General features: G+C 38.6%; 1 protein-coding gene and 2 pseudogenes across 1 annotated transcript; 1 reads left to right on the top strand and 2 right to left on the bottom strand.

Annotated features, from left to right (window-relative positions):
* Positions 1-5,654: 5,654 nt before the first annotated feature.
* Positions 5,655-6,365, top strand: LOC107864852 (annotated as a pseudogene).
* Positions 6,366-9,157: 2,792 nt separating this feature from the next.
* On the bottom strand, positions 9,158-9,720 carry LOC124897169 (annotated as a pseudogene).
* Positions 9,721-10,738: 1,018 nt separating this feature from the next.
* LOC124896881 (30S ribosomal protein S7, chloroplastic-like) lies at positions 10,739-11,068 on the bottom strand. The gene has a single exon (XM_047408752.1). The coding sequence runs from the start codon at positions 11,066-11,068 to the stop codon at positions 10,739-10,741; it is 330 nt and encodes a 109-aa protein (XP_047264708.1).
* Between the last annotated feature and the right edge of the window lie 1,027 nt (positions 11,069-12,095).

Raw genomic sequence — 12,095 nt, 5'->3', positions numbered from 1 at the left:
TGTCCACAGTCTCAAACTCAAATGGTTTCACCACTATGCTGGAAATGAACCCTCTGAAAGGAGCTCTTATAGTGACACCATAGACCTTGGGCTTTCGTAGACCAGGATAGGTCAAGTAGGGCAGGGCTGACGACCCTTCCCCTATGACCCGCTTAGATGCTTTCCATAATATGAATGTGGTTAGAAAATGAGAGGATTGAGATTCATTTTGCGTGAGACAAAAAAAATTTGGGATAAAGTTGTCAACAGTTAAGAAGATAACGAAGGAAGGTAATGCAGTCAAGTCGTCAAGCTGAGAGTTCGAGGGTTCCAGATGAGAGATTCTCTTCGTTGCATCTTATTATAGAGATATAATTAGGTATTCTTGCCAAGATCGATAATACAGAAGGCATCTTAAATGAAAGTTCTTATAGATTGACTAAAGTCCCACACATGCCTTCCATCGACATGATTCTCGACATCCTTCCTTTAAATTAAAGAGGTGATTCAATAGACGATCAGTTATCAGTCTAGTTCAACACTTTGTTTTCAACTAAACTAGTAGACATGGGCCTTTTTCAAAAGAGTGAGATCCATCTTAGAAGGAATGACTCCTGGTTGGTGTGTGGCAAGTCACCTAATTTTGCTACTTCTTTCTGCTATACCCCTTAGCGATAGCGAGCGTGGCACTTTGATTATCCTCGTGTCCTCCTCCGGAGAAACCTTTTCGAACACTGTCGTGTATACTAAAAATTATTAAGTTGCGGATTTAGACCTTTGTCAATCAGTTTCCTGCCCTTACTAATGGGCAAGATGTCTGCTCATTTATGTCCTCTTGTGTTGGATTCTACTCTTCAGTCTTTCTATTTCAGATAGCTTGAGTCTCGAACAAGACCCTACTGCTCTTCTACCTTTCTGCTTTTTGGTCTTTGTATATAGAACCTCATTTATAAATGCTCATTTCCCAAGGAGAGAATATGTCATTCAAATAGGCTAAACTTGCTTCCTTAAATGGCTGCATCACTGCGATTTTATTCTCGATTCTCATAGATAAAGTTAGGGTTGTTATAATGAAGGAGATGCTAGTTTATCGAAAGGTCATTACAGTCGGCTTGTTTTGGAATAATGAAATGAAAGATGAACAACCATGTTGGTTGTACCTTGTTTAAATTAGTTAAATAATGGAAAACCTTCTTTGTTATGTTGGGTCTACTGCTCTAGTTTATTGTCTTGCCTTATCCTTATCCTTTTATTGTGTTTTCCATCAGGCATTGTTCAGGAAATAAGCAAGGTCAAACGGTCCCTCATGTGAGCCTATTACAAAATGTCAACAAATTGATCCTGCTAATGAGGTTATGAGTGAGCCAGGTGCCCCTTCTCCAAGAGTCGCTGATTGTTGAGGATGATCCCCAGCCCTCTTGTGCACAACTCGAAACACTGGCTCTCAGGACTTGTCTGACATAGTCCAACTGGGCAGACCAGATGAAAAATTTACAATTTAATAAAGCATGTATGAGTCACTGTGCAAGGAAATTAATTGTTCCCACCGACCTCGACCGATGTTGCATTATCTATGGAAGGTGAAAACGAGGAGTTTTTCCAATACTAATAATCTGGTTAAGCATAGGAACTCCCTAATTGCGGCCAGTACTTTATCTGGAGAGCTTCCACTCTGGCCTAGCCTCATCGAGGTGAAACATTGTGCTCTTATCGAGAGCCCCCCGGTCACCCAAGAATTATCTATCCTTTATAAGCTTTCTAGCGATGGGAATTCATAGATTGTAGGCTACTAATTCACAATCGAGTGCAAATTTTGATCTATCTTTGCCCTGGCCTATAAATCTTCACAGGGGACTCACTGTCCTTTATTTATGATTGCTCTTGTGGAGTAGACCTAGCATAGCCTTAATACTTACCCTTTCTTTTAGAGAAGCCCCCAAGGTGACGAACTGTGACCACTCTTTCACTAACAGGAGTGAGAGGTCTATTTATTTTGGGCTTCATCAACGGGTCAGTCTCGATGCCTCTTTGGAGGCACGTGAAGTGAGTGTTAAACGACTACTTTTACTTGACCATCCTCCAGGAGAAGTCATTGAAGGTGAAGACCGTCGTATGTAGCAAAAGCCTTCTACCTACCCTGTAGAAGATAATATGGATGCGGTCAGCGCCGATAGCTTTGGCGCATTGATTCTCTGCGGTAGCAAGTTCCCCAATCTTTATTCTTTGTAATCCTTGAGGTTAGATCTCCAGGACTAGGTGAGTAAACTTCTATTGGAGAGTAAAGTGCCTCCAGGGGTTTGACATCGAGGATGTCACTCTTTATCCTAGGCTACGTCCAGGGAAGATTCAAGAATAAAATCTAAGAGATTCTTATCAGAGGAAGCAAATTGATCTTTTTGTTCTAAGGCTTAGAGTCCTTTGTGACTACTTTCTTCATTATTGTCAAGGAAATAAAGTCATGAAAAAAGAATGAACCTCTCAGTACTTCTTCCCTCACCCAGTAGCGAGATCTTCCGTCAGTTGAAATAATGTGGATTTGTTCCAGATGTATAGAAGTCCAAGGAAGAGATATCACGTATAGAAAGAATTTAGGCTCTCGAGTGTGACTCTAGAAAAATCACTCAAATGCTATGCTGTCACTCCGACTTTACCCTTACGTTAGGAAACTATCTTTCTTCTTATACAGGGAAGGATTGATTAACTGTGTTCCCCGCGGGCTAAAATAGGGAAACTCATTATGCAAGGGTGTTGTCTATTCCATACTTTTTTACTTTATTTGAAGTTGGCATCGAGTGCCAGCCTCACATGTAACCTTCAGGTCTCTAAGGAAAGAGGAAAGACTCATCGATTCTTGGGGGATACGCATTGCGGATTGGTTGCGTCTATGCTTCGAATCGCAAAATTCAGATTCGGCTAGTATTGCAAGATAATGTGAGTGTGCTGGACCTAGCCACTTTTGTTTCTCCCTACCGAGGGCAAGAACCTTGTTTGAAGGAGGATAACAGTGTGACTCTAACCTTCTTTATTCCCCCCTTTATTAAATCCTCCTAAATAGTCTCTTTCCTTCTCCGTGGGTGGTTAAAGGTATAATCCTTTAGTTGAGTTTGAAATAGGATCGCAGCCATCCTTACTTTAAATTGATCAATTTCCCTCTCCCCAAATTTATTAGATTCTTACGAATAGAGAGCTTTTATACGGCCAACTCTCCTTGTCCACCCACCAGGATTGATGTCTCTCCCTATGGTGGGAACCAGGTAGAGAGGTCGATGTTTCGCTCATCACCTAGGGGAACAACAGAGCTAGCCGACCTTCTGTACTGAAATTTTGTTAGGGTCATGCTTAGGAACTAAATCTAGAATAACTTTTTGTCCTATCAAAACGATAAAGTTGTGGAGAGGATGCAACAAGTGCCGACATAGCGTTGGATAGTTCCACACAACTTGAGTCCTGCTCGAAAGACTCCTTCTTTATATATGTGACCTCACTCACAAAACCTTATTTTATTTTGATGTGAACAAATTAAACCATCTCATTCCTGAAAGGGGAAGGATGATCATTCTTCGCATGAATTTCCTCGATAACCTCACATAGCCCAATTGAAGAAGAGAAGCGAAAGCAAGAAATAACACGCGGATTAGGAGTGCCTCCATTCATGGCTTCCTCCTTCGATTTTGACTTTTCTTTGTCTACCTAAACCAAGAATCTCGTGCAATAAAGGAGAAAGGCTATCAAGACGGAAATTCCTCACTACAGCTAATGGTGCTTTTAGCAGGGTTGTCACAGATGTGGATTGAATAGCTTTCAGCTTAACCGATTGATTAGTTTGTTGGTCATTTTACTGAGAGAGAAACTACTCTGAAATAGCTAATGACTTTGACGATTTATGTACAGGGCATACAATCATTGTTAAAGAAAACAGCACTTCCTCATAGCCTAACCCTTAGGCAACTGCATAAGGAATGCAAGCTCTGAACTCACCTTTAGATATAAAAGGTCAGTTGTAGAATTCGTGTATAAAGAAGTCGATTAGCATGCGTCAGCAGTTATTCTACTTTACCGATCTAAATTGATGTTGATCTTGACTTACGAATGAACCAGTTTAGCGTATAATGAGTCAGGGCATGGAGACACCAACCAACGGTCTGATTCATTTGATGCGAAAACTTTGTGACACATAAAGATCATCAGAGAAGAAAGTCAATCTAGTATGGGACCTCCACCGGTAGATCTGTAATGTACGCCCAAACACTTCAATTTCTTTCTTGGTCAACAAAAAACCACACAACTCACTCATATTCTTCACTACTCCTATAGGCTTGAGGGAGTTCAGCTTTCTGGAGGGAATTTGATTGTCTCAATGAATCATGCCTCAACTAGATAAATTGACTTCTTTCACACAATTCTTCTAGTTATGCCTTTTCCTCATTCTTCAATAATTCTACCTCTCTCTATCGTAATAAAAATCGAGTACCTCTATTCTTTTAGTATTCCTTGCTTGACTTAGTCACATAAACTTGACCTGCTCCTGGGAAAGAGAGAGAGAAGGAAGCTTGGTTCAACCAGACACTGATCTTCATCCCTCAAAAAACTTCCATGTTGATGTCGATCTAGATGACCTATCCTTTCAGTCAGTTTTCAGACTATTTATTCGCTACCATATCGACAATCACCTTACATTCGGAGGCTCTTAGCGATGTTCACTAAATGGTCTATGCCCTTAGAATTGTGGCTTGGCTGTGGTAGACCACTCAACCCATACCTGAAAGGGTCCTTGGTAGAATGGTTACGAATGGAGGCGGATCTTCAAATATTTCCAGGAAAAGCTCGTCTTAGAAATGTTTGAGATTTATTTGAGGCTCCAGTTGTGAACCGTTCCTAGAAAACTGAAACAACTGATCCACATTTGGTTCGTGTTGATAATTGGTTGACTTGAAAGGGTCTTGTCCTCAAATAGAACATGTTTGTTGGTGTTTCTCGGACAGAATTCTTTGTGGAGGCATCGGGGCTAGACTAGCCTCGAGCTTCCATAGGAGTGTTTTCTTTTTATTTTGCAAGGGATCACTCCCCTATGGTCATCAGACATAAGGGTGGAACTCTTTTTTAGTAAGACTAGGGCTAGGGAGACTCATTCTATTCTCTCTGAGGTCAGGTAGGTAAAGCGTCTAGCTTAGGTAGGGGACATATTGAATCGCTGAAAAGCCTTAGTAATTCTTTAATTTGGTAATATGAAGATAGAAAACCTTCTGATTCGAAGGAATGTGCGTCTGATGGTATCGTATATAAAAGAAAGCTTTCTTTTAAGAGTGATCTTTCCCTCTCATCATAAGAAATAAAAGGTTTTAATTTGTCTTTGCTTGAGTAAATACAGAGCCGGATCTCTACTTATGTAGATGGAGTCCAGTACACTACTATATATACTAATAATTCCCAAGACAATATCAGGATTGGGCACAGTATGAAAGATCTTTGAAATCCTTGATAGTCTAGAAAGGCAACGCGAATCTAGACATCACTTTCTGTATTTAAAGAAAAAGAAAACTTCCCCAGACTAAGAGATTGCTAATCCTTTTACTTCACCTGGTGAAATTAAACTAAATTGAAAACTAGAATAATCAGAGGTGCATCTTTGCGATATGTAATTACATAAAGTAGAGGTTGCTCTTTCCTATCCACAAATGGTCAATGGAGGTTCTTTCTCATCTCCGAACGGATGGAATTTCAACCAAGAGTTTTCATTATCACTTTTGAGAGAAGAAAAGAAGAATGAGTGTTATTCCTTTGATCATAAGTCAACAATGGATCGTTGGTCATTGAGTGTCATGTTTGCCCTTATGTCTTGTATGTTTGGGCCAACATTGGCGTCTTCAATTGTCAACAGCTCTTTGAGCCTCAACACCTTTTTAGTCGAGAAACCGATTATGAAAAGGATGAGTGAGGTTTCCTTTCTTTGTGGTTAGCCGTTAGGTTACTACTCTTCATGGTCACTTTTTGCATTGTCCCACCACTATGTAGTATGGTTGGCAGTAAAACGAGCTTACCCATAAAGAACCACCCCTTTTAAGGACTATGCCTTGCTATGTGATGATATCCTAATCACTGATGCACTTGTGGCACAACAGTACAGGATTCTACTAGATAAACTCGGTGTGACCATTTTGGAGGCCAAATCAATAATATCTGAAACTAGTTGCATCAAGTTTGCCAAGAGATTCTGGGTCAAGTTAATGCAAATTGACTTGTCTCTAATCTCTCTTCGGCTGTTGTTATCTTTTACGACGACTGTTGGTCTCTGTTCTATCCGTAATAAATACCCTGTAAGTGTTTCTACATTACAGCGGTTGGGTAGAGCGGGATTTAGAGTCCGTTCGCGTCTTTTCTCGACTTAATCTAAATGTTGGGAAAGATTAAAGGCCGCCTATTGCAAGCCAAATCAGTCACATCATCTACCTCTTAAATGGTGGATTGGAAGGTTTGGAAACCTCAATCCCTATTTGAAGGGAAAGATAGTGGATTATCTTTGGAGGGAATTAAAACTGAAAAAGATACATCTCTTCCCAGAAGAGATGGTGTTTGATAAGGAACGTGATATTCTTGAGCATACAGTGATACTCAATTGGGTAAAACTGTGGCTTAAGTGGTGTCACTAGTACTATATGATTGCATTGTCTGAGGAGGTATCCATCGATGAGATGATGGATGTTCCTATGTGTAGCACGACCTGGAAAAAATTGAACAAATATTTTGATTTAATCAAGTTTGGTCTGATCTGGAAGTGTTATGATATGGGAGTTGGTTGGGATTTATCGACTACACTAAGGTAGTTGGTAGATCCTAATACCGTTATCCAATTTGATAGGTAGATATATGGTGGTAGTTTAGGAGGTGATTTTGTGATGGTATCAGTAGACTTACCATCGCTGGTGAAAGGGCGCAGGTCATAAGACTAAAAACTGGAATAATCCTTCCTAAGAAAAGAGCTTTCGGTAATAGCATGATAAATAAGAAGGTGACTTCCCAAGTCTTTTGACCATCCTCCAAAATAGGTGTGATAAAGTATGAAATCATTCATAGGTATATGGGTTCGATGAGAAAGACTCTTTGTTGAGCTAGATTCCCACCCGACTCTCATCAAGCTGTGTTCCAAGGTAGGTCTCTTATATTCATACTCACTTCTTCTCTAAGATGAGGCTACTACTATTGACCGTGTCTTTAAGCCTTTAATTCGAATAATCAGGTCTTATTTCTGATGGACTTCATTTATTTTTGTTTCAAGCTTAGGGAAACCTATTTACTTAGACATCTCGGGATGGGGAATGAATAATGATGTAGATCCTCTTATGAGTCTTACACGGGTAAATCTTGGGCCCCTACTAGTAGTGATACCCCGATCTCATGGAGGAAGGCTAACGTTTTCTATTGGAATAGAGGGATGTGCAGATCAATTCAACTTTTCACTTTTCTATCAAGAGATAGTTGCCCTAAGTTAGGATATGGAGTTAGAAGAGAATGCCAATATATCAGTTCATCTTTATCAAAGGCCAAAATCTCCATAAATTTGATTATTTGTCCTCTCTTTTCTTCTGAGGTAGTTTAAGCCGATCCTTGAGGTCCAGTAAAAGGTCACTCCTCATCCCGATCTTATTAAAAGAGGAAGTAAGCAGATCAAGGTTTCTACATACTTCTTTTATGGAGGGTGCGGGCAGGGGAGACGGTGGGAGAGGCCAGCTCCATGACCCCGATTGGTTGCCGAAGATGACCCCTCGCCTTGGTCTTCAAATAAGTTTTTCTAATAGTAAAAAGCACCTTAAAACCACGAATAAGTTGGAGATGAGGATAATGAGTTAGGATCTTTTAAGGCTAGGGGAACGGGGCTATGGTCTTGTTTTTTTATGTTTCGGAGTTAGCTGATCCCTCGATCAAGTCCTAACTAGAAATATCTTAAGAGAAGAAGAGAAATCATTTGGATTCGAGGCAAAAACCCTCTCCAACGAGTCAACTAACCCAAGGGCCATCTCTCCGCCTTTACAGAGTTCTTCTGCTCTAATCTCCAAAATAGAGGGTCAGCTGACTGAGGAGTTAGTATTGATTCATGCAAAGATGCTCCTTTGAAGCTGGAGTAAGGAATTTTCCACCTCATCACCCTGAAGAGTAGTGGCTCTGTTATTTTGCATGCCTACAGAGAGAGACTCCAAAACGACACTTAATCGAAAGAAAGAGCAATTAACTATATGCTTAACTCATGCCCCAGGAATCTCTAGACACAGAGAGAGGGTACGAGCTAATATTTTACTAGAGGGAAAGCTGGCAAAAAGCATAGAGCGTGCGAGACTTTGAAGGGACATTCACACCCAACCTTCTTTGATCAACTTCACACCCGACGTTTTGATTCTCATATCTTTTTTTATGAATGTAATGAGCCTATCTTCTCTTCTTTGTTCATATTCCAAAAAGATATCGAAACTAATGTAAGACCAAAATATTCAGAGGACTCTTCTGACAAAATAAAAATATGTAATTGTTAGTAAAGTTGTTTCTTTTTTTTTTTTCAAATCCAAAAAGCCCTTCTTAGAATAGGTCGTCGATTCAGCATTGGATAAAGGGGGTAAAATCCTCATTTTTACAATTTACAATAAGCAGTGAATATCATTTTCTCAATATGAGTATCCTATATCGATAAATATTTATTTTGAAACCACCTCTATATTAACATAGTGGTAGAAAGAGTACCATGCTGTGTCTAGACTTCAAACAGTTTGTTTTAACCATGTTAATAGTTCCACATTATTGGTTAATAGAGAATCAAAATCGATTTACCAATGAATTGCAAAATGCTATGGTTCTTACATATAATTTCTGAATTTATACAGAAGTAATTCGCGAGATCATGCACCTCTCTTTCCTACTTATAACGGAAAAGGGTACAGCTGGTTGGTCCATCCTATTCTTGAAATAAAAAAATCTCACACACTCCCTTTCCAAAAAAAATCAATACACCAAGCACTACACTTCGATTTATTGAATTTGTTGCTAAAATATCGACATTAAACCCGAAACTCTCGGCAGATGGCTAGTGGCCCAAAGAAACGAAAGAATTGGTTACATTTTAATATGATCTCCTCTTATAGATAGACTAAAAATTGAACAAAGTTCTTTTTGTAGCACTTCACCCCTCTTTTTATTTATTCTTTTATTTTTTTGAAATTGAGTAAAAATATAAAAAATATTCGAGTTAGTTATAAATTATGAACTAATGAACTAGCCCTTTTATTGGTTATTAGAACACTAACACTTTTTCCCTTGGTCTATGAACGGGAATGATGAAAGCGAGTCAGTATGATAATTCCTCATCCGTAAATCGGCCCTTCCCGTAGTTTCTTTTCTCAAAGAATAAAGATTTGGAGGAGGGAAATCTTGACAGAATTTGAAAAAGCAAACGACAAGTCGAAGGCAATAAAATATGAAAAATATATTTATTTTTCATATTTATAAGCTATGATTAAACAAAAGGATTTGCAAATAAAAGTGCTAATGCTACAGCCAGTTCATAAATTGTTAAAGCTTCCATAAAAGCTAGACTAAGTAATAGCGTACCTCATATTTTCCCTCTGCCTCAGGCTGTCTCGCGATACCCTCTACAGCTTGACCTGCGACAGTCCCTTGACCAACTCCAGGTCCAATAGAAGCAAGCCCTACAGCCAATCCAGCAGCAATAAGGGAAGTGGCAGAAACCAGTGGATTCATGATGACGTTCCCCGAACCAAAAAATAGAAATGGTTAATGATACAATCAAAAAATGAATTATGACTTAATTATTCCCTCGCTCGGACTCATCCAGTCGAAGTAACTACGAACTTCAGATTGAAGTAATAAGATTATTGAATCATCAGAACTACTTTGATATATCTTTTTGACTTTTTAGCCATAGAGTTTTTGTGAACCCAGACGACTTTCGTTCTCCCATTTATTATTCTTGGTTCGAACTATTAGTTGAATTATTTCTTGATTTCATCCGTTTATTCATTCAATTCACAGTCATAAGGGGCCGAAAAGACTTCTAGTCTATTAGAATCCCCTAGAGTAGTAGTTAATACGAATAAAAGAAACTCTGTTATAGCCATTTCTGTATATTCAATGTACTCTACGGATAGAGGAATACATAGAGTTGAACATAGTAAAATAAGAAATTGAAAGATTTCATTGAAATTGGAAATTTCTTGAAAAGTTAATCATAGGTTCTTCTCTCCATCGGAACAATAGGGCCGTTATGTTCATTACTAAACTTGTTGAAGAGATGAAATATAAACAAGGTATATCTTTTTTATCAGAGGTTGAATCGATCATCATCAGAAGAATTAGGCCCAAAATTAGGATACATTCTGGGAAAATCAAACTTCCATTAAAGAGAAGAAAATGAAAGGATTTCATCAAAATTCTCTTAGAATTGAGAATGAAGTTTTCATTATGTACATGCCATATCATGAATTAGTAACTGTTTCCAATTAAAAAAATCCCAATTGTGTCAAACTTTCCATTTTTGGAATAGTTATGGAATCTCTATGAATAGGATCAAACCTTATTCCATGGTATTTACATGAGGTTCCTCTTTAAGAAATCCCCTGAGAGGGCTTAGTTGGTCCATGATTTATGTTTCATCTTTCATTTCCTTTTTGTTTGTTTCGAGAAATCTATCAATCAATTCCGATTCTTTCTGTTTCTCTTAATTCTTTTTCGATCGAGATTTATAGATCCTATTCATGGATTAAAGAAAATGTTCAAAAGCTCTATTTCCCTCTGCCATTCTATGAGTCTCTTCTTTTTTGCGTATGGCATCGTCACTGCCTTTGGCAGCATCCACTAATTCGGAACTCAATTTGAAAGCCATATTTTGACCCGGATATTTTTGGGATGCCGCTAATAACCAATGAATGGCAAGTGTTTTTCCTTGTGTGGATCCTATTTTAATGGGAACTTGATGAGTCGATCCACCTGCACGTCTTGCTTTTACTGTTATATCGGGAGTTACTCCATATATTCCTTGACGTAAAAGGGGTAGTGGATTTCTTTCTGTCTTTTGTTGAATCTTTTTCATGGATCGATAGAAAGATAAGCCAATGATTTTTTTTTTTGTGTTTTAGAATAAGGTTAACCAAAACATGTTAACTAATCGATTACTATAAATTGGATCAAATTTTATCTTTTTTTCCATTAGTACCTTGATGTGACATGAGCGTGAAAGGGGTTCAAGAATCCATTTTCCTTTTATAAGGGCTAAAATCACTTATTCGGGCTTTTTAACCCCCAACCTGCACAAGTGGTTTCCCAGATTTGGAAAAGTTCTGTTAGGTTCTTAGTAGCAATCGACAACCCTTTCTTCTTTTACTTCATATAGCTTTTCATCTCCTTGATAGATGGAAGTTCTCCAAATGTATGAAAGGCTGGAGGACTTTGTACCATACATTCCAGTGTGGTTGGATTCTGTTTAATAGCCCAAGGACTTGGAGCACATCTTTTGTTCTTTCCACTGCTTGAAGTGATTGTTACGACTACGAAGAAATGACAAATCCCAACCACAGATATATAATAGCCAAAACTGCTAAGGGCATTCCATCTAGCGTAAGCATATGGATAATCTAGAATGCGACATGGCATACCCGAAAGCCCTAATAAATGCATAGGAAAGAAGGTCATATTAAACCCAAAAAAAGTGATCCAAAAATAGATTTGACCAAAAGTTTCAGGATATGTCCGACCAAAGATTTTACCTACCCAATAGTGAAATCCTGCAAATAAAGAAAAAATGGCTGTCATAGAAAGTATATAATGGAAATGTGCAACCACATAATAAGTATCATGTAGAGCAATGTCTAGCCCAGAATTTGGCAGAACTATTCCAGTGATTCCTCCTATGGTGAATAAAAAGATGAATCCTACAACAAATAATATGGGTGTTTTGTATTGTATCGAACCCCCTCATATGGTAGTAATCCAACTAAAGATTTTGATTCCAGTGGGGACAACTATGATCATGGTAGCTGCAGTGAAGTAGGCATGGGTATCAACGTCTAAGCCCACAGTAAACATATGATGAACCCAAAAAAGAAATCCAAGAACACCTA

Source organism: Capsicum annuum, chromosome 3 (assembly GCF_002878395.1).
Source record: "Capsicum annuum cultivar UCD-10X-F1 chromosome 3, UCD10Xv1.1, whole genome shotgun sequence".
NCBI lineage: Eukaryota > Viridiplantae > Streptophyta > Magnoliopsida > Solanales > Solanaceae > Capsicum > Capsicum annuum.
The sequence above is the reverse complement of the archived record's forward strand: the minus strand, read 5'-3'. Positions and strand labels throughout refer to the sequence as shown.

Bases quoted from the DNA above. Each gene is read 5' to 3' on its own strand.
- LOC124896881 (XM_047408752.1), bottom strand. From the start codon at position 11,068: ATGAAAAAGATTCAACAAAAGACAGAAAGAAATCCACTACCCCTTTTA.